Genomic DNA, 19,904 nt, shown 5'->3' with positions numbered 1-19,904 from the left:
GTGCCATTCAGGAAGCAAATCTTAGTTTAATCAAAATCTCTTCAGATCTGACTTCATTACCAGTATCTACTGATGACGTCACTGGTGACATCATTACCATTATCTAGTGATGACTTAATTGGTGACATCATTCAAATCAAATCAAATTTGAATTGCGCTGAATACAACAGGTGTAGATAGACATTACATTGAAATGCTTACTGACAAGCCCTTAACCAACAATACAGTTGAAGATATAGAGTTAAGAAAATATTGACTAAATAAACAATACTAAAAAATGTAATAAAAACTTACACTATAAAATAACAATAATGAGGCTATATACAGGGGGTACCGGTACTGGGTCAATGTGGAGAATATATACAGGGGGTACCGGTACTGGGTCAATGTGGAGGCTATATACAGGGGGTACCGGTACTGGGTCAATGTGGAGGCTATATACAGGGGGTACCGGTACTGGGTCAATGTGGAGGCTATATACAGGGGGTACCGGTACTGGGTCAATGTGGAGGCTATATACAGGGGGTACCGGTACTGGATCAATGTGGAGGCTATATACAGGGGGTAACGGTACAGAGTCAATGTGGAGGCTATATACAGGGTGTTACGGTACAGAGTCAATGTGGAGGCTATATACAGGGGGTACCGGTACAGAGTCAATGTGGAGGCTATATACAGGGGTTACCGGTACAGAGTCAATGTGGAGGCTATATACAGGGGGTACCGGTACAGAGTCAATGTGGAGGCTATATCCAGGGGGTACCGGTACAGAGCCAATGTGGAGGCTATATCCAGGGGGTACCGGTACAGAGTCAATGTGGAGGCTATATACAGGGGGTACCGGTACTGGGTCAATGTGGAGGCTATATACAGGGGGTACCGGTACTGGGTCAATGTGGAGGGGTACAGGTTAGTAATGAGGCTATATACAGGGGGTACAGGTATCGAGTCAATGTGTGGGGGTACAGGTTAGTCGAGGTAATTTGTACATGTAGGTAGAGGTGAAGTGACTATGGGTGTACAGGTTAGTCGAGGTAATTTGTACATGTAGGTAGGGGTAAAGTGACTATGGGTGTACAGGTTAGTCGAGGTAATTTGTACATGTAGGTAGGGGTGAAGTGACTATGCATAGATAATAAACAGCGAGTAGCAGCTGTGTGTGTGTGTGTGTGTGTGTGTGTGTGTGTGTGTGTGTGTGTGTGTGTGTGTGTGTGTGTGTGTGTGTGTGTGTGTGTGTGTGTGTGTGGTGGGGGGAGGTCAATGTAAGTGTGTGTGTGTGTGTGTGTGTGGTGGGGGGGGTCAATGTAAGTACTCTGGGTGGCCATTTGATTAATTGTTCAGCAGACTTTTGGCTTGGGGGTAGAATCTGTTATGGAGCCTTTTGGACCTAGACTTGGCGCTCCGGGTACTGCTTGCCGTGCGGTAGCAGAGAGAACAGTCTATGACTTGGGTGACTGGAGTCTTTGACAACTTTTTGGGCCTTCCTCTGACACCGCCTAGTATATAAGTCCTAGATATCAGGAAGCTTGGCCCATGTGATGTACTGGGCTGTACACACTACCCTCTGTAGTGCCTTGCGGTCGGGTGCTGAGCAGTTGCCATGCTCTCGATGGTGCAGCTGTAGAACATTTTGAAAATCTGGGGCCCCATGCCAAATCTTTTCAGTCTCCTGAGGGAGAAAATACCAATATCTAGTGTTGACTTCACTGGTGACATCATTACCAGTATCTAGTGATGACTTCACTGATGACATCACCAGTGGTAGACCTATCTGCAGAGAAAATGTCAGCGTCCGAGAGCATCAAAACCGTGATGCATCGTGGGTAAATTGTGGCTGACTCATCTACAAATAATATTGAGTCGTGATTTATGACGCCAGGTGATTGGTAGGTCAGTCAGTCTCCACTCAGAATGTTACAACAATCAACACACACGCGCCCATCTTCCTGATGAGCAAGAGGAAAATACCAGAGCAGAGATTTGGTGTTGGTCAATTATCTGTAAAAGTATTATTCAAATCTCCCACAGGCTTGTCCCAGTCCCAAAGCCCCAGAGATCTGCCCCTGGTGTCTGATTGGTTGATCTGTCACCATTGTGAATTATGGTGCTGAGAGAGGTCAGGAGGGCAGAATGAGGCTGCCACCAGGTGGTGGAGACACACTAACACAGCTACTGGCAGAGGTTAAAGGTCAGGGTGACGGGTCGAACTGGATGAACCCTATTGAAACACACAGATCTAACTAACTGCATGTCATAGTGACTTCATGTCAATATGATGTTGGTGAAGTTAACTAACTTGGTAGGTGAGCATCAATTCCTCTCACCAATTCTCTCCTTATTTATCCCTATATACTCTATCCATCCCTCTATCCCCCTACCCCCTCCATCCCCCTACCCCCTCTATCCTCTTACCCCCTCCAACCCTCCATCCCCTACCCCCTCTATCCCCCTACCCCCTCCAACCCTCTATCCCCCTACCCCCTCCATCCCCCTACCCCCTCTATCCCCCTCTATCCTCTTACCCCCTCCATCCCTCTATCCCCCTACCCCCTCCATCCCCCTACACCCTCCATCCCTCTATCCCCCTACCCCCTCCATCCCCCTACCCCCTCCATCGTCTTACCCCTCCATCCCTCTATCCCCCTACCCCCTCCATCCCTCTATCCCCCACCCCCTCCATCCTCAACCCCCTCTATCCTCAACCCCCTCTATCCTCAACCCCCCTCTATCCTCTTGCCCCCTTCTATCCTCTTACCCCCCTCCATCCTCTTACCCCCCTCTATCCTCTTACCCCCTCCATCCTTCCATCCTCTTACCCCCTCTATCCTCTTACCCCCCCTCTATCCTCTTACCCCCTCCATCCTCTTACCCCCTCCATCCCTCCATCCTCTTACCCCCTCCATCGTCTTACCCCCTCCATCCTTCCATCCTCTTAACCCCTCTATCCTCTTACCCCCCTCTATCCTCTTACCCCCTCCATCCTCTTGCCCCCTCCATCCTCTTACCCCCTCTATCCTCCTACCCCCTCCATCCTCTTAGCCTCTCTATCATCTTACCCCCTCCATCCCTCTATGCTCTTATTGGAGAGTTATACTATTATTGGAGAATTACACAATAACCACTTAAAAATAGATTATTTATAATCAATCATTCTACTATACTATATAACTACTCCTGTAGTCTATAATTATTAGAATGTATCGCTAAAGACTCAATGATGTGGGTCAGAGAGTGAAAGCCAACAGATCTGGGCCCTGCTCAGCCCTTATGGTCCTGGAACAGATCTGGGCCCTGCTCAGCCCTTATGGTCCTGGAACAGGTCTGGGCCCTGCTCAGCCCTTTCTGCTAGAGCTGGACCGACAGGCTAATGTACTGGGGAAACGCATTCCAACACTTTGTTTGTTTGTTTATGTAAATCCATGTCACGCTGATTAGCCAATTATGGACCTGTGGTTCTCTCTGAAAAACGGGAAAGGAAAAAATATGTGAACGTATGTCATGTACAGCTTTGTGGAGTTTCAGATAGCTTAATTATGTAGCTTATGTACATCTAGAAGTGGAAAGGCCACCCATGATGTCGCCATTGACGCAAGCCTGGTTTCTTATTTCAGTGTAAAAAAAATCTGGACGAACTGAAAAAAAGTTGAATGTCAGATAAAGTTGGAATTGTAAAGCACAGTACTTGTTGTTTAGTTGACTGAATAGGTTTCTGTTTCAGTTCTGTCGAAACGCAACCACGCAATGACACCAAACGCTACATTACTAACACGGCTGCTGCTTTCAGTCTGAATAATGTCACTACAACACCGTTACACAACACTAGTGGGTCAGTTCGGGATTGATAACAACCCTACAAACACCCAGTGAGATACAGGCTGTTACTCTACCTCCTTTTATTCCCATCTAAAGATCTATTTTTTTTTTGCCATCTATTTTCTGTGTTTGAGGGGTGCAAAACCCTCCTCACTCACCTCTCACTGATTTGATTGTTTTCATTTGACTCCTGAGACTCTTTCATCTCCCCCCAAACACAGGTTATACTGCTATTGATACACTTGTTAAATTATGGAACAGAATGTGACAACAGTAATTAATGAGGGAGTCTAAACAGCGCAGGTGAGTGCAGGTAGGCCGAGATCTGCTCGATTCCACTCTCTATGTTCATCTAATTCACATATGCAAATACATACATTGTATTTCTGCAAATGAAGCACATATTATTTTATTTGAATACTATAAAAAATACCTGATACCATTAGAAAATGTGTATATATATATATATATATATATAAGTGAATACGAATAGAGAAGGTGACATTTTACAATAAACTCAATACCTGCATTCCCACCCAAATCCCTGAACTCCATTCAGTATTTATCCATGGCAGTAAAATGGTTTATTACTGATGGATTTTAAAAATACAAAAAGTTTGGAGTATTTTCATGGTGTATTTATTTGAATTGTTTAAAAAATATATTTTAGCATTTTTAATGATCCTCGCTACTTTTAAAACCAGGCGTAAAGAAAACCTAACCTGTACAACAACAACAATATTTAAAGGGTCGGGCGTAAAGACAAGCTATACAACCATAAGTCATTTAACCCGTATGTTTCTATAAATGTCTGTCTTCATGATCCGTCTGCCATTCGGCGTGGATTGTTGTAACTCACGAGGTTTTGGTTTCATTCATTAGTGTAGATCCCCCCTCCTCAACCCTTCCCCCATTTTACTGCTGGGAGCGGGGGCTGAGCGGGCCACATGCAGCGGAGACAAATGGAGGAGAAACCCAGTGGAAACAGGACTGGCTGTTTCACACACACCTTGTTTAGTTACACAATAACGACACGATCATAAACCCACAGCTCTCACGAATAAATAACCAACCAACCAACCCCCCAAAAAACACGTCGAAAATATTACAGCAACACGACAATCACAATGAATAGGCTCCTCCAAATGCATCTGTGTTTGTAAGATAACGTCTCGTTGTTAACTTGATCTGGAGACTGTTCATAAAGCAGCTGCGCGTATCGGATACTTTTGTAACAGTTTTATAAAAAACAAACCAAAAAAACAGTGTAAATAATAACAGTGTATCGAATCAGTGGTCGCGTCGTAACAATGTAACAACCATTTTCTGTGCCACGCTTCTTCTTCTTGTTCCGTGTTGCGCTCCAGCGTTGCTGCTCCAGTGTTGCTGCTCCCGTGTTGCTGCTCCCGCTGCCTCCCTTCCACGTCCCGTGTCTACAGCAGCCTGCACTACTTGCTGGTCCTGCGCACAGGGGGCTTGCGTTATTACAGGAGGAGGAGGGGAGGCCGAGGGACGCACATAAATACTTACTACTTTAACGGTGTCTTTATGTCGCTCCGGTGTGTTATACAAACCGCCGAGTGACTCTCACTACAAGTTATCGAGGTGTTATCGAGGCGATGTGTTGTTCGGGGTTGAGCCCCGTCGGAGGGCCTATTTGTCTGAAACGCGGAGGGGTTTGTATGGTGGCCGGGCCTGGCTGTTTAGCGGTGCTACGGTCCTGAATGGAGGAAGTGTTTTCCTGCGGGGTAAACAGTGACAGCTATAGGGCACACTCCCTCAGACACACAAAAACAACATCGAAAATGGATTCAGACAGTAAACTGATCGCCCAGCTACATTCTGGTGAGTAGAGAGAGCAGAATATGTGACATTTAGATGTTGTAATTGTGTCCAGTCGCTCCGGCGCCCTCCTCTGTAGCTAACCCGCTCCGTCCTCTCTCTCGCCCCGACAGAACTCTACTTCCTAATCGCCCGCTTTCTACAGTCTGGACCGTGCCAGAACGCAGCAGAGGTGGGTCCGATGCTATTTTAACATTATTTATTCTATTCTCACGTTTGTCTCGGTGTGTGATTTAGAGTTTTTTAAAATCTATTTCCAGACGTTGATCCGGGAGGTGGAGGAGAAGGAGGTGAGTCGTGTATCTATGCTCGCCTCGCATCAAGCTGCTCTCACTGCACTTTCTCATGTTGATTTGAAGCAGATTTCTTATTTAATGTTTTAAAAAAAGACAAAATAGACGAGTTGATAGTATTAGTGATCAGACTGAACTGTGCATTTCCTGCAGCTACTACCTACACGACGGGACTGGACAGGGAAGGAGCACCCAGGGAGATACGAAGATTTGGTAAGGCTCCTCTCTAACTGAGAAAAAGTTTTTTTAGAGAGAGCAAAATAAAAATTGAATTTCCCGCAATTTTTAAATCAGGAAAAAAAAAAGTAAAAAAAGGATTGTACCGAGAAAACGTGAACCCAACCGGGCCCAGAGGAACCAAAGAGTATTGTCCTGGTCCATCGGGGACCCTGGGGTGAGAGTTTGGTGACAGGCATGTCCAAAACATTTAAATAGTAGTGAAAATGTGTGTGAAATGTTGGTACGTCATGAGTGTTGTGGCGTTGGATCGCGCGGGGGAGGGACTCCTGCGACACAGCTTTACACGAGATGAAGGCGCCCAGCTCCTGCTGTACAGAGAGAGCCTTGCTGTGTGTGTGTGTCTGTGTGTATGTGTGTGGCTAAAACACACAAGCAGCGGGACGAGGTAAAACACTGCTTTTAGGAGAATATATAAACAGTCATATCAGAAAGCACTGGGATATAAAAATGTCGTTTTAAAGAGAGTTTTATCAGAAGGAGAGTGTGCAGGAGGGGGAGAGAGAGGAGTGTGTCTTATCTCAGGACTGGAGGAGAGGGGGAGACAAGGCTTGACATGGGGTAATATTGAGCTTAAATCTAATTATTATGGCTTTATTAATTAATGGACTAATTAGGTCAATTACATGGTGATTTTACATAATGCTAATGCACACTGCATGAATAACACCAATCAATGTCAATAGAATACATATTTTAGAATTTTGAGATCAAGTGTTTAGATATTTTAAAACTTTTATATTTCTGGCAAATTATCATAACCGTAATCTTTTTTAAATCCTTTTTTTCTATGACATGTTTTTTTTTTTTTTTTTACATCATCAGAAGCCCACAGTCATCATGATCTTTTGCAGACTCGACTAAAACTAAATCTATACATTTTATAGAACAACAATATTGACAGTGTGTCTGTCTACTCTCCCCCCTCCTCCTCTCCTTGCTCTGCCATTTCTCCCTCCGCCAGTGAGCGGGGGTTGTGATGCGGCTGGCCGGGCCTACTGTCTCAGTCCTCCACTGCTTCATCTTAAGATGCGACATGTTCTTAAAGGTGAACTATGCAGAAATCGCTCCACCATTTCCTGGTTGCTTAAATTCTAATAATTAACCTCATTTCAGTTTATGTGACAAAACAAGCAAGTATAATGTAGAGAATCATTGTACCATCTAAACCGCTGTGAAATATATTTTCCATAACCCCAACATTTTTTATTTTCAGCTGTTTGAAGCTGGTGTACAAAACCTAAAATAATAGACAAAAAATATTACTTAATAACTGGAATCATAGAAATAGAGCACATAGAACAGATCAACCTCTTCATAGACTGGCTTTAAATGACAATGACAGATCTATAACACATAGAACAGATCATATATTTATAACAATAACAATTATTTATATATTAATAACAACAATTCTGGTAATTATCATGATGATATTATGATGGTCAATGTTTTCTCCCTCTAATAGATGTCTTTTGTCATTATGAACATTAATTTCATGACGACAACAATAGTAATGTAGAGATGATGGTGATTTTAGTGATAATGATGATAGTGATGATAGTGATAATGATGATAGTGATATCAGTGATAATAGTAATGATGATGATAGTGATATTAGTGATAATGATGATGATAGTGATATTAGTGATAATAATAATGATGATAGTGATATTAGTAATGGTAATAATTATTATAGTGATATTAGTGATAATGATGATAGTGATATTAATGATAATGATGATGATGATATTAGTGATGATGATAATAGTGATAATGACGATGATAGTGATATTAGTGATAATGATAGTGATATTAGTGATAATAGTAATGATGATGATAGTGATATTAGTGATAATGATGATAGTGATATTAGTGATAATGATGATGATAGTGATGATGATGATGATGATGATGATAGTGATATTAGTGATAATGATGATGATGATAGTGATATTAGTGATTAATGATGATGGTGATATTAGTGATAATGGTGATGATAGTGATATTAGTGATAATGATGATGATATTGATATTAGTGATAATGATGATAGTGATATTAGTGATAATGATGATGATAGTGATATTAGTGATAATGATGATGATAGTGATATTAGTGATAATAGTAATGATGATAGTGATATTAGTGATATTAATGATGATAGTGATGATGATGATGATGATAGTGATATTAGTGATGATGATGATGATAATGCTATTAGTGATGATGTTGATAGTGATATTAGTGATAATGATAATGATGATGATAGTGATATGAGTGGTAATGATGATAGTGATATTAGTGGTAATGATGATGATAGTGATATTAGTGATAATGATGATAGTGACATTAGTGATAATGATGATGATAGTGATATTAGTGATACCAGTAATGATAATGATGATGATAGTGATATTAGTGATAATGATGATAGTGATATTAGTGATAATGATGATGATAGTGATAATGCTATTAGTGATAATGATGATAGTGATATTAGTGATAATAATGATGATAGTGATATTAGTGATAATGATGGTGATAGTGATATTAGTGATAAATCAAATCCATCTTTATTTGTCACATGCTCCGAATACAACATAACATGCTTACATGCTTACTTACAAGCCCTTAACCAACAGTGCAGTTCAAGAAGAGTTAAGAAAATATTTACCAAATAAACTAAAATAAAAATTAATAATAAAAAGTAACACAATAAGAATAACAATAACGAGGCTATAAACAGGGGGCACCGTTACCAAGTCAGTGTGCGGGGCTACAGGCTAGTTGAGGTAATCTGTACATGTAGGTTGGGGGCGAAGTGACAGCAGTGTACAAGGGGGGGTCAATGTAAATTGTCTGGTGGTGATTTATGAATTGTTCAGCAGTCTTATGGCTTGGGGGTAGAAGCTGTTGAGGAGCCTTTTGGTCCTTGACTTGGCGTTCCGGTACCGCTTGCCGTGAGGTAGCAGAGAAAACAGTCTATAACTTGGGTGACTGGAGTCTCTGACAATTTTATGGGCTTTCCTCTGACACCGCCTATTATATAGGTCCTGGATGGCAGGAAGCTTTGCCCCAGTGATGTACTGAGTCGTTTGCACTACCCTCTGTAGCGCCTTACGGTCAGATGCCGAGCAGTTGCCATACCAGGCGGTGATGCAACCGTTCAGGATGCTCTCGATGGTGCTCCACTACAGCCCTGTCAATGTTAATGGGGGCCTGTTCAGCCCGCATTTTCCTGTAGTCCACAATCAGCTCCTTAGTCTTGCTCACATTGAGGGAGAGGTTGTTGTCCTGGCACCACGCTGCCAGTTTTCTGACCTCCTCTCTATAGGCCGTCTCATTGTTGTCGGTGATCAGGTCTTCAACTGTTGTGTCTTCAGCAAACCTTGTGATGGTGTTGGAGTCGTGTTTGGCCACGCAGTCGTGGGTGAACAGGGAATACAGGAGGGGACTAAGTACATACCCCTGAGGGGCCCCAGTTTTTAAGAATCAGCGTGGCAGAAGTGTTGTTGCCTACTTTTACCACCTGGGGGCACCCGTCAGGAAGTCCAGGATCCAGTTGCACGGCTACCGACGTGAGTGCCATGGGGCGGTAATCATTTAGGCAGGTTACCTTCGTTTTCTTGGGCATAAGGACTATGGTGGTCTGCTTGAAACATGTAGGTATTACAGACGTGGTCAGGGAGAGGTTGAAAATGTCAGTGAAGACACTTGACAGTTGGTCCGCGCATGCTTTGAGTACACGTCCTGGTAATCCGTCTGGCTCAGCGACTTTGTAAATGTTGATCTGTTTAAAGGTTTTGTTCACATTGGCTACCGAGAGCGTTATCACACAGTCATCCAGAACAGTTGGTGCTCTCGTGCATGTTTCAGTGTAACTTGCCTCGAAGCGAGCATAAAAGGCATTTCGCTCGTCTAGTAGGCTCGCGTCACTGGGCAGCTCGCATCTGGGTTTCCCTTTGTAATCCAATAATAGTTTTCAAGCCCTGCCACATCCGACGAGCGTCAGAGCTGGTGTAGTAGGATTCAATCTTAATCCTGTATTGACGCTTTGCTTGTTTGATGGTTTATCTGAGGGCATAGCGGGATTTCTTATAAGCGTCCGGATTAGTCTCCCACTCCTTGAAAGTGGCAGCTCTAGCCTTTAGCTTGATATGGATGTTGCCTGTAATCCATGGCTGTCAGGTGCGTCATAAAAAGTGTACCAAGTCGCAGCGGGTATCGTGCTCATCTTCCTTTTTATTTTGATAAACGTGAACACTTAGACCAAAAATAACAAACAACAACGAAAACAGTCCTGTAAGGCTACACAGCTATACACGGAACAACTACCCACAAACACAGTGACGAAAACCCCCTACTTAAATATGGCCTCCAATTAGAAGCAACGAACAACAGCTGCTCCCAATTGAAGGCCAAACCAAACCTGAACATAGAAAGACTAAATAGACATTCAATCATATAAATAGACAACATAGACATTACCCAAAAACCAAAGACACATAAATCAAACACACCCCTGCTACGTCCTGACCAACTAATATAACAAAATGACCCCTTACTGGTCAGGACGTGACAGTACCTGTGGGAGAAAGGTAGACTTGCTGAGGGAAGAAAGATAGAAATACATTAGCTAGCGAAAGAGGAGACTGACAGCAGGCCCTGAGTGGAAATAACAGATGGCCATACATCCCCAAGTAGGAACCACGCAAAGGCCAGGCAAGCTGTATGTATGGCCATGACTAAATATATGCCAAGCGTAAGCCTGCAATGCATGCATTATTTTCATATCCATATGAGGAGAGTCCAGCCGCTACTATGTTAGAGCTAAAATGAAAGAAAATGGTGGCAGAACGCATAGGGGGTTTTACTTCATTTACATAAAGGATGGACCTATGTATTGTATATGCATAAAAGCAGAGCCAGGGCCTAAGGAAGGCAGTTGTTGTCCGCGGACCGGCTCGGCTTTTTTACTTTGTATTAAAGTCTATATTGAATTTACAAGTTCTTGTAAGAAGTGTTATTCTTAAGACAATTTTCCACGACATACCCCCCCCCCCCAAAGATGCAGACCCCGAATGCACCTTAACCAAAAGACTCCAACAATAACCCACAAAAAAAAACCAAAACTAAAGGGAGGGAAGGGTGGTCACCGTCACCGACGGTTCCTGTGCAAACACCCCCCCCTTCCCCAAACTCCCCCCTACGGAGGTGGCTCTGGTTATGGCCCTAGTCCCCAACCTAACCTGTCCGCTGAAGGCTCTGGGCTGAGGAGCGACTCTGGCTGCGCCGGACTGGCGGGCGACTCTGGCTGCGCCGGACTGTTGGGCCGTTTCTGCAGGTTCCGGACTGGTGGGCCGTTTCTGCAGGTTCCGGACTGTGGGCCGTCTCTGTCAGTTCCGGACTGTAGGACGTCGCCGGAAGCACTGGACGGGGCAATGTCGCCGGAAGCTCTAGACGGGGAACTGTCGCCGGAAGCTCTAGACGGGGCACTGTCGCCGGAAGCTCTAGACGGGGACTGCGCACTAAAGGCCTGGTGCGTGGGGATGGCTTTGGAGGCATCAGACTAGGGACGTGCACCACAGGGCTAGTGCGAGGAGCAGGAACAGGATGTCCTGGACTGGGCAGGCGCACTAAAGGCCTGGTGCGTGGGGCTGGCTTTGGAGGCGCCAGACTAGGGACACGCACCACAGGGCTCGTGCGAGGAGCAGGAACAGGACATACTGGACTGGGCAGGTGCACTAAAGGCCTGGTGCGTGGGGCTGGCTTTGGAGGCGCCAGACTGGTGACATGCACCTCAAGGTAAAACTGATTTAAGTTTGCCTGCATTAAAGTCCCCAGCCACTAGGAGCGCCGCTTCTGGATGAGCATTTTGTTCTTTGCTTATGGCCTTATAGAGTTGGTTGAGTGCGGTCTTAGTGCCAGCATCGCTTTGGGGTGGTAAATAGACAGCTACGAATAATACAGATGGGAAATCTCTTGGTAGATAGTGTGGTCTACAGCTTATCATAAGGTACTCTATCTCAGGCGAGCCATACCTCAATACTTCTTTAATATTAGACATCGCGCACCAGCTGTTATTGACAAATAGACAACCCCACCCCTCGTCTTACCAGAGGTAGCGTCTCTGTTCTGCCGGTGCATGGAAAATCCCGCCAGCTCTATATTGTCTGTTTCTTTGTTCAGCCACGTCTCGGTGAAATATAAGATGTTACAGTTTTTTATGTCCCGTTGGTAGGATAATCTTAATTGTAGGTCATCAATTTTATTGTCCAATGATTGCACGTTAGCAAGAAGAACGGATGGCAGTGGGAGTTTACTCTCTCGCCTCCGGATTCTCAGAAGGCTGCCCGATCTGTGGGCCCTTTTCCTGTGTCTTTTCTTCACGCAAAAGGCGCGGGTCTGGGCCTGTTCCAGTGAAAGCAGGATATCGTTCTCGTCGGACTCGTTAAAGGAAAATGTTTCTTCCAGTCCGCGGTGAGTAATCGCTTTTCTGATGTCCGGAAGTTATTTTCGGTCATAAGAGACGGTAGCAGCAACATTATGTACACAATAAGTATAAAAATAAGTTACACAAAACGCAAAAACAAAATAACAAAATAGCACAATTGGTTGGGAGAATGTAAAACGTCAGCCATGTTCTTCGGCGCCATCTTAACAACATTATTATTATTATATTAGTGATGATGATGATGATGATGGTGGTTTTATTAGCTACCACACACACATTCACCCATGCTCCATGCATTCCTCTGCCACATGGCGAGTATTTTCGCTTATAGCTTTATTTATGAGTGTGTTCTTATTAAACGGGTCACGTCTGCAGACCAATGAGATCATGTTAAAGGCAATTAAAGGTTCATTCATTGGTGTGTGTGTGTGTGGGAGTGTGTGTGTGTCTAATTGGGCAGCAGAGCTGCTTGGTGTGTGTGTGTGTCTAATTGGGCAGCAGAGCGGCTTTGTGTGTGTGTGTGTGTGTGTGTGTGTGTGTGTGTGTGTGTGTGTGTGTGTGTGTGTGTGTGTGTGTGTGTGTGTGTGTGTGTGTGTGTGTGTGTTTCTAATTGGGCAGCAGAGCGGCTTGGTGTGTGTGTGTGTGTGTTTCTAATTGGGCAGCAGAGTGGCTCGGTGTGTGAATGCCGTCTGAAAAGTAGGCCAGGCATTTTAAGAAGATCACTCTTCGGTGGACAACATATGATAGATATGTAATTGTACTGAATGTAATTTTATTGATTTTATTTGTACTGAATGTAATTGTACTGAATGTAATTATATGGAGAATAGAGGTCGACCGATTATGCTTTTTCAACGCCGATACCGATTATTGGAGGACCAAAAAAGGGCCGATACCGATTCATCGGCCGATTTGTTTATTTATTTATTTGTAATAATGTAATAATTATAACAATACTGAATGAACACTTATGTTAACTTAATATTATACATCAATAAAATCTATTTAGCCTCAATAAAATAATGAAACATGTTCAATTTGGTTTAAATAATGCAAAGTGTTGGAGAAGAAAGTAAAAGTGCAATATGTGCCATGTAAAAAAGCTAACGTTTAAGTTCCTTGCTCAGAACATGAGAACATATGAAAGCTGTTTTTTCCTTTTAACATGAGTCTTCAATATTCCCAGGTAAGATGTTTTAGGTTGTAGTTATTATAGGAATTATAGGACTATTTCTCTCTATACGATTTGTATTTCATATACCTTTGACTATTGGATGTTCTTATAGGCACTTTAGTATTGCCAGTGTAACAGTATAGCTTCCGTCCCTCTCCTCGCTCCTACCTGGGCTCAAACCAGGAACACATCGACAACAGCCACCCTCGAAGCAGCGTTACCCATGTAGAGGAAGGGGAACAACCACTCCAAGTCTCAGATCGAGTGACGTTTGAAATGCTATTAGCGCGCACCCGGCTAACTAGCTAGCCATTTCACATCGGTTACACCAGCCTCATCTCAGGAGTAGATAGGCTTGAAGTCATAAACAGCGCAATGCATTGCGAAGGGCTGCTGGCAAAACGCACGAAAGTGCTATTTTGAATGAATGCTTACGAGCCTGCTGCTGCCTACCACCGCTCAGTCAGACTGCTCTATCAAATCATAGACTTAATTATAACATAATAACACACAGAAACACGAGCCTTAGGTCATTAATATGGTCGAATCCGGAAACTATCATCTCGAAAACAAAACGTTATTCCTGTTACATTGCACAATCTTCAATGTTATGTCATAATTACGTAAAATTCTGGGAAATTAGTTCGCAACGAGCCAGGCGGCCCAAACTGTTGCATATACCCTGACTGCGTGCAATGAATGCAAAATGACACAATTTCACCTGGTTAATATTGCCTGCTAACCTGGATTTATTTTAGCTAAATATGCAGGTTTAAAAATATATACTTCTGTGTATTGATTTTAAGAAAGGCATTGATGTTTATGGTTGGGTACAGTCGTGCAATGATTGTGCTTTTTTCGCAAATGCGCCTTTGTTAAATCATCCCCGTTTGGCGAAGTCGGCTGTCTTTGTTAGGAAGAAATAGTCTTCACAGTTCGCAACGAGCCAGGCGGCCCAAACTGCTGCATATACCCTGACTCTGTTTGCAAGAGAAGTGACACACTTTCCCTAGTTAAAAGAAATGCATGTTAGCAGGCAATATTAACTAAATATGCAGGTTTAAAAATATATACTTGTGTATTGATTTTAAGAAAGGCATTGATGTTTATGGTTGGAGCAACGTGTACCTAAGCGATTATATGCAACGCAGGACTGGCTAGATAAACTAGTAATATCATCAACCATGTGTAGTTAACTAGTGATTATGATTGATTGATTGTTTTTTATAAGATAAGTTTAATGCTAGCTAGCAACTTACCTTGGCTTCTTACTGCATTCGCGCAACCTCGTGGAGTGCAATGTAAAGCAGGTGGTTAGAGCGTTGGACTAGTTAACCATAAGGTTGCAAGATTGAATCCCTGAGCTGACAAGGTAAAAATCTGTCGTTCTGCCCCTGAACAAGGCAGTTAACCCACCGTTCCTAGGCCGTCATTGAAAATAAGAATGTGTTCTTAACTGACTTGCCTAGTTAAATAAAGGTCAAAAAAAAAAAAAAAACGGCCAAATCGGCGTCCAAAAATACCGATTTCCGATTGTTATGAAAACTTGAAATCGGCTCTAATTAATCGGCCATTCCGATTAATCGGTCGACCTCTAATGGAGAATAGGGAATACTGTAGTCATACTGACCTTACTGTTGTAATGGCTGGTCAGCTGTTATCCATAACCTGAATTATTTGTGTGTGTGTGTGTGTGTGTGTGTGTGTGTGTGTGTGTGTGTGTGTGTGTGTGTGTGTGTGTGTGTGTGTGTGTGTGTGTGTGTGTGTGTGTGTGTGTGTGTGCAGGTGAAGCTGTATGGTCACATCAGTCCGGACCACCTGCTGCAGGTGTGCCAGAGGGTGTGTCCTCTTCTGGAGAAGGAGGTTCCTGCCAGCGTCCCCGGGATACACAGTCTGCTGGGGGCGGGGCGACAGAGCCTGCTACGCACCAATAACAGTCAGTACTGTAATCACATGACATGTTGGCCTGCTACGCACCAATAAGAGTCAGTATTGTAATCACATGACATGTTGGCCTGCTACGCACCAATAACAGTCAGTATTGTAATCACATGACATGTTGGCTTGCTACGCACCAATAACAGTCAGTATTGTAATCACATGACATGTTGGCCTGCTACGCACCAATAAGAGTCAGTATTGTAATCACATGACATGTTGGCCTGCTACGCACCAATAACAGTCAGTATTGTAATCACATGACATGTTGGCCTGCTACGCACCAATAAGAGTCAGTATTGTAATCACATGACATGTTTGCCTGCTACGCACCAATAACAGTCAGTATTGTAATCACATGACATGTTAGCCTGCTACGCACCAATAAGAGTCAGTACTGTAATCACATGACATGTTAGCCTGCTACTCACCAATAACAGTCAGTACTGTAATCACATGACATGTTAGCCTGCTACGCACCAATAAGAGTCAGTACTGTAATCACATGACATACCCTGCTAACGATAATGAGTCGTTAGGACAACCTTGGACGTCACAAGGACAAGGTTGTGTCATGGTCCCCTGTCATCAGGACATTGTGTCATGGTCCCCTGGAGGATTTGTCTATTTCCCGGTTGGTCCCGGGGACGTCCCCGAGGACATTTTTGGAATGTTTTTGGGACATTGTGTCTTGGTCCCCTGGTTGGTTTTGTCTAGTTCCTGGTTGGTCCCGGGGACATCCCCGTGGACATTTTTGGAATGTTTTTGGGACATTGTGTCTTGGTCCCCTGGTTGGTTTTGTCTAGTTCCTGGTTTGTCCAGGGAACGTCACCTGATGGTCTCAAATAAACTCAGCCCTCCCCCAAAATATATAAAACGTTCCACCAAGGGCACATGGTCCATCAAGGCCCTGATTGGTGAACCACTGAAATGTTTCCTTCTGCAAATATTCCTAGATTTTCATAAAACAGCCACACGTGGTCTCACATTTCTGCATCACCAACGTTTGCGCAAGGCAAAAGAGTAGGCTATAACCTGCTAGGTACATATATATAGCCTGCTAGGTACATATATAGCCTACTGGGTACATGTATAGCCTACTGGGTACATATATAGCCTGCTGGGTACATATATAGCCTGCTAGGTACATATATAGCCTGCTAGGTACATATATAGCCTACTGGGTACATATATAGCCTGCTGGGTACATATAGAGGCTACTGGGTACATATAGAGGCTACTGGGTACATATATAGCCTACTGGGTACATATATAGTCTGCTAGGTACATATATAGTCTGCTAGGTACATATATAGCCTGCTAGGTACATATATAGCCTGCTGGGTACATATATAGCCTGCTGGGTACATATATAGCCTGCTGGGTACATATATAGCCTGCTGGGTACATATATAGCCTGCTGGGTACATGTATAGCCTACTGGGTACATATATAGCCTGCTGGGTACATATATAGTCTACTGGGTACATATATAGCCTGCTAGGTACATACAGTGGGGGGAAAAAGTATTTGATCCCCTGCTGATTTTGTACGTTTGCCCACTGACAAAGAAAGGATCAGTCTATAATTTTAATGGTAGGTTTATTTGAACAGTGAGAGACAGAATAACAACAAAAAAATCCAGAAAAACACATGCCAGAAATGTTATAAATTGATTTGCATTTTAATGAGGGAAATAAGTATTTGACCCCCTCTCAATCAGAAAGATTTCTGCCTCCCAGGTGTCTTTTATACAGGTAATGAGCTGAGATTAGGAGCACACTCTTAAAGGGAGGGCTCCTAACCGCAGCTTGTTACCTGTAAAAAAGACACCTGTCCACAGAAGCAATAAATCAATCAGATTCCAAACTCTCCACCATGGCTAAGACCAAAGAGCCCTCCAAGGATGTCAGGGACAAGATTGTAGACCTACACAAGGCTGGAATGGGCTAGAAGACCATCGCCAAGCAGCTTGGTGAGAAGGTGACAACATTTGGTGCGATTATTCGCAAATGGAAGAAACACAAAAGAACTGTCAATCTCCCTCGGCCTGGGGCTCCATGCAAGATCTCACCTTGTGGAGTTGCAATGATCATGAGAACAGTGAGGAATCAGCCCAGAACTACACGGGAGGATCTTGTCAATGATCTCAAGGCAGCTAGGACCATAGTCACCAAGAAAACAATTGGTAACACACTACGCCGTGAAGGACTGAAATCCTGCAGCGCCCGCAAGGTCCCCCTGCTCAAGAATACATATACATGCCCGTCTGAAGTTTGCCAATGAACATCTGAATGATTCAGAGGACAACTGGTGAAAGTGTTGTGGTCAGATGAGACCAAAATGGAGCTCTTTGACTTCAACTCAACTCGCCGTGTTTGGAGGAGGAGGAATGCTGCCTATGACCCCAAGAACACCATCTCCACCGTCAAACATGGAGGTGGAAACATTATGCTTTTGGGGGTGTTTTTCTGCTAAGGGGACAGGACAACTTCACCGCATCAAAGGGACGATGGACGGGGCCATGTACTGTCAAATCTTGGGTGAGAACCTCCTTCCCTCAGCCAGGGCATTGAAAATGGGTCGTGGATGGGTATTCCAGCATGACAATGACCCAAAACACACGGCCAAGGCAACAAAGGAGTGGCTCAAGAAGAAGCACATTAAGGTCCTGGAGTGGCCTAGCCAGTCTCCAGACCTTAATCCCATAGAAAATCTGTGGAGGGAGCTGAAGGTTCGAGTTGCCAAAAGTCAGCCTCGAAACCTTAATGACTTGGAGAAGATCTGCAAAGAGGAGTGTGACAAAATCCCTCCTGAGATGTGTGCAAACCTGGTGGCCAACTACAAGAAACGTCTGACCTCTGTGATTGCCAACAAGGGTTTTGCCACCAAGTACTAAGTCATGTTTTGCAGAGGGGTCAAATACTTATTTCCCTCATTAAAATGTAAATAATGTAATAACATTTTTGACATGCGTTTTTCTGGATTTTTTTGTTGTTATTCTGTCTCTCGCTGTTCAAATAAACCTACCATTAAAATTATAGACTGATCATTTCTTTTTCAGTGGGCAAACGTACAAAATCAGCAGGGGATCAAATACTTCCCCCCCACTGTATATAGCCTGCTAGGTACATATATAGCCTGCTGGGTACATATATAGCCTGCTGGGTACATATATAGCCTACTGGGTACATATATAGCCTACTGGGCACATATATAGTCTACTGGGTACATATATAGCCTGCTGGGTACATATATAGCCTGCTCGGTACATATATAGCCTGCTAGGTACATATATAGCATACTGGATACATATATATATATATAGCCTGCTAGGTACATATATATAGGCTACTGGGTACATATATAGCCTGCTAGGTACATATATAGACTACTGGGTACATATATAGCCTGCTAGGTACATATATAGACTACTGGGTACATATATAGCCTGCTAGGTACATATATAGCCTGCTAGGTACATATATAGGCTACTGGGTACATATATAGCCTGCTGGGTACATATATAGCCTGCTGGGTACATATGTAGCCTGCTAGGTACATATATAGTCTGCTCGGTACATATATAGCCTGCTGGGTACATATATAGCCTGCTAGGTACATATATAGGCTACTGGGTACATATATATAGCCTGCTAGGTACATATATATAAGCTACTGGGTACATATATAGACTACTGGGTACATATATAGCTTGCTAGGTACATATATAGCCTGCTAGGTACATATATAGACTACTGGGTACATATATAGCCAGCTGGGTACATATATAGCCTGCTAGGTACATATATAGACTACTGGGTACATATATAGCCTACTGGGTATATATATATAGCCTGCTAGGTACATATATAGCCTGCTAGGTACATATATAGCCTACTGGGTACATATATATCCTCGTGGGTGCATATATAGCCTACTGGGTACATACAGTTGAAGTAGGAAGTTTACATACACCTTAGCCAAATACATTTAATCTCAGTTTTTCACAATTCCTGACATTTAATCCTAGTAAAAATCGCCTTTCTTAGGTCAGTTAGGATCACCACTTCATTTTAAGATTGTGAAATGTCAGAATAATAGTAGAGAGAATGATTTATTTCAGCTTTTATTTCTTTCATCACATTCACA

At 43.3% G+C, this 19,904-nt stretch overlaps 1 protein-coding gene and 1 long non-coding RNA gene across 3 annotated transcripts in view; one reads left to right on the top strand and one right to left on the bottom strand.

Annotated features, from left to right (window-relative positions):
- Positions 1–4,436: 4,436 nt before the first annotated feature.
- Positions 4,437–5,457, bottom strand: LOC123727222 (uncharacterized). Its single transcript, XR_006759127.1, has 2 exons — positions 5,344–5,457; positions 4,437–5,274 (listed from the first exon to the last, which is right to left on the bottom strand). It is a non-coding gene; the product is annotated as an uncharacterized lncRNA (long non-coding RNA).
- Positions 5,256–19,904, top strand: part of phip (PHIP subunit of CUL4-Ring ligase complex) — a 122,237-nt gene continuing 107,588 nt past the window's right edge. For both annotated transcript variants that reach the window (XM_045695488.1, XM_045695487.1), the window contains exons 1-5: positions 5,256–5,658; positions 5,769–5,827; positions 5,916–5,945; positions 6,102–6,161; positions 15,600–15,750. In XM_045695488.1, the coding sequence (XP_045551444.1) occupies positions 5,538–5,658; positions 5,769–5,827; positions 5,916–5,945; positions 6,102–6,161; positions 15,600–15,750 (421 nt within the window). In that variant the 5' untranslated portion in view covers positions 5,256–5,537. The remainder of the gene's footprint in view (positions 5,659–5,768; positions 5,828–5,915; positions 5,946–6,101; positions 6,162–15,599; positions 15,751–19,904) is intronic.

The sequence above is a fragment of the Salmo salar genome, chromosome ssa15 (assembly GCF_905237065.1).
Source record: "Salmo salar chromosome ssa15, Ssal_v3.1, whole genome shotgun sequence".
NCBI classification, from domain to species: domain Eukaryota; kingdom Metazoa; phylum Chordata; class Actinopteri; order Salmoniformes; family Salmonidae; genus Salmo; species Salmo salar.
Note: the sequence above shows the minus strand (reverse complement) of the source record. Positions and strands in the feature narration are given on the sequence as shown.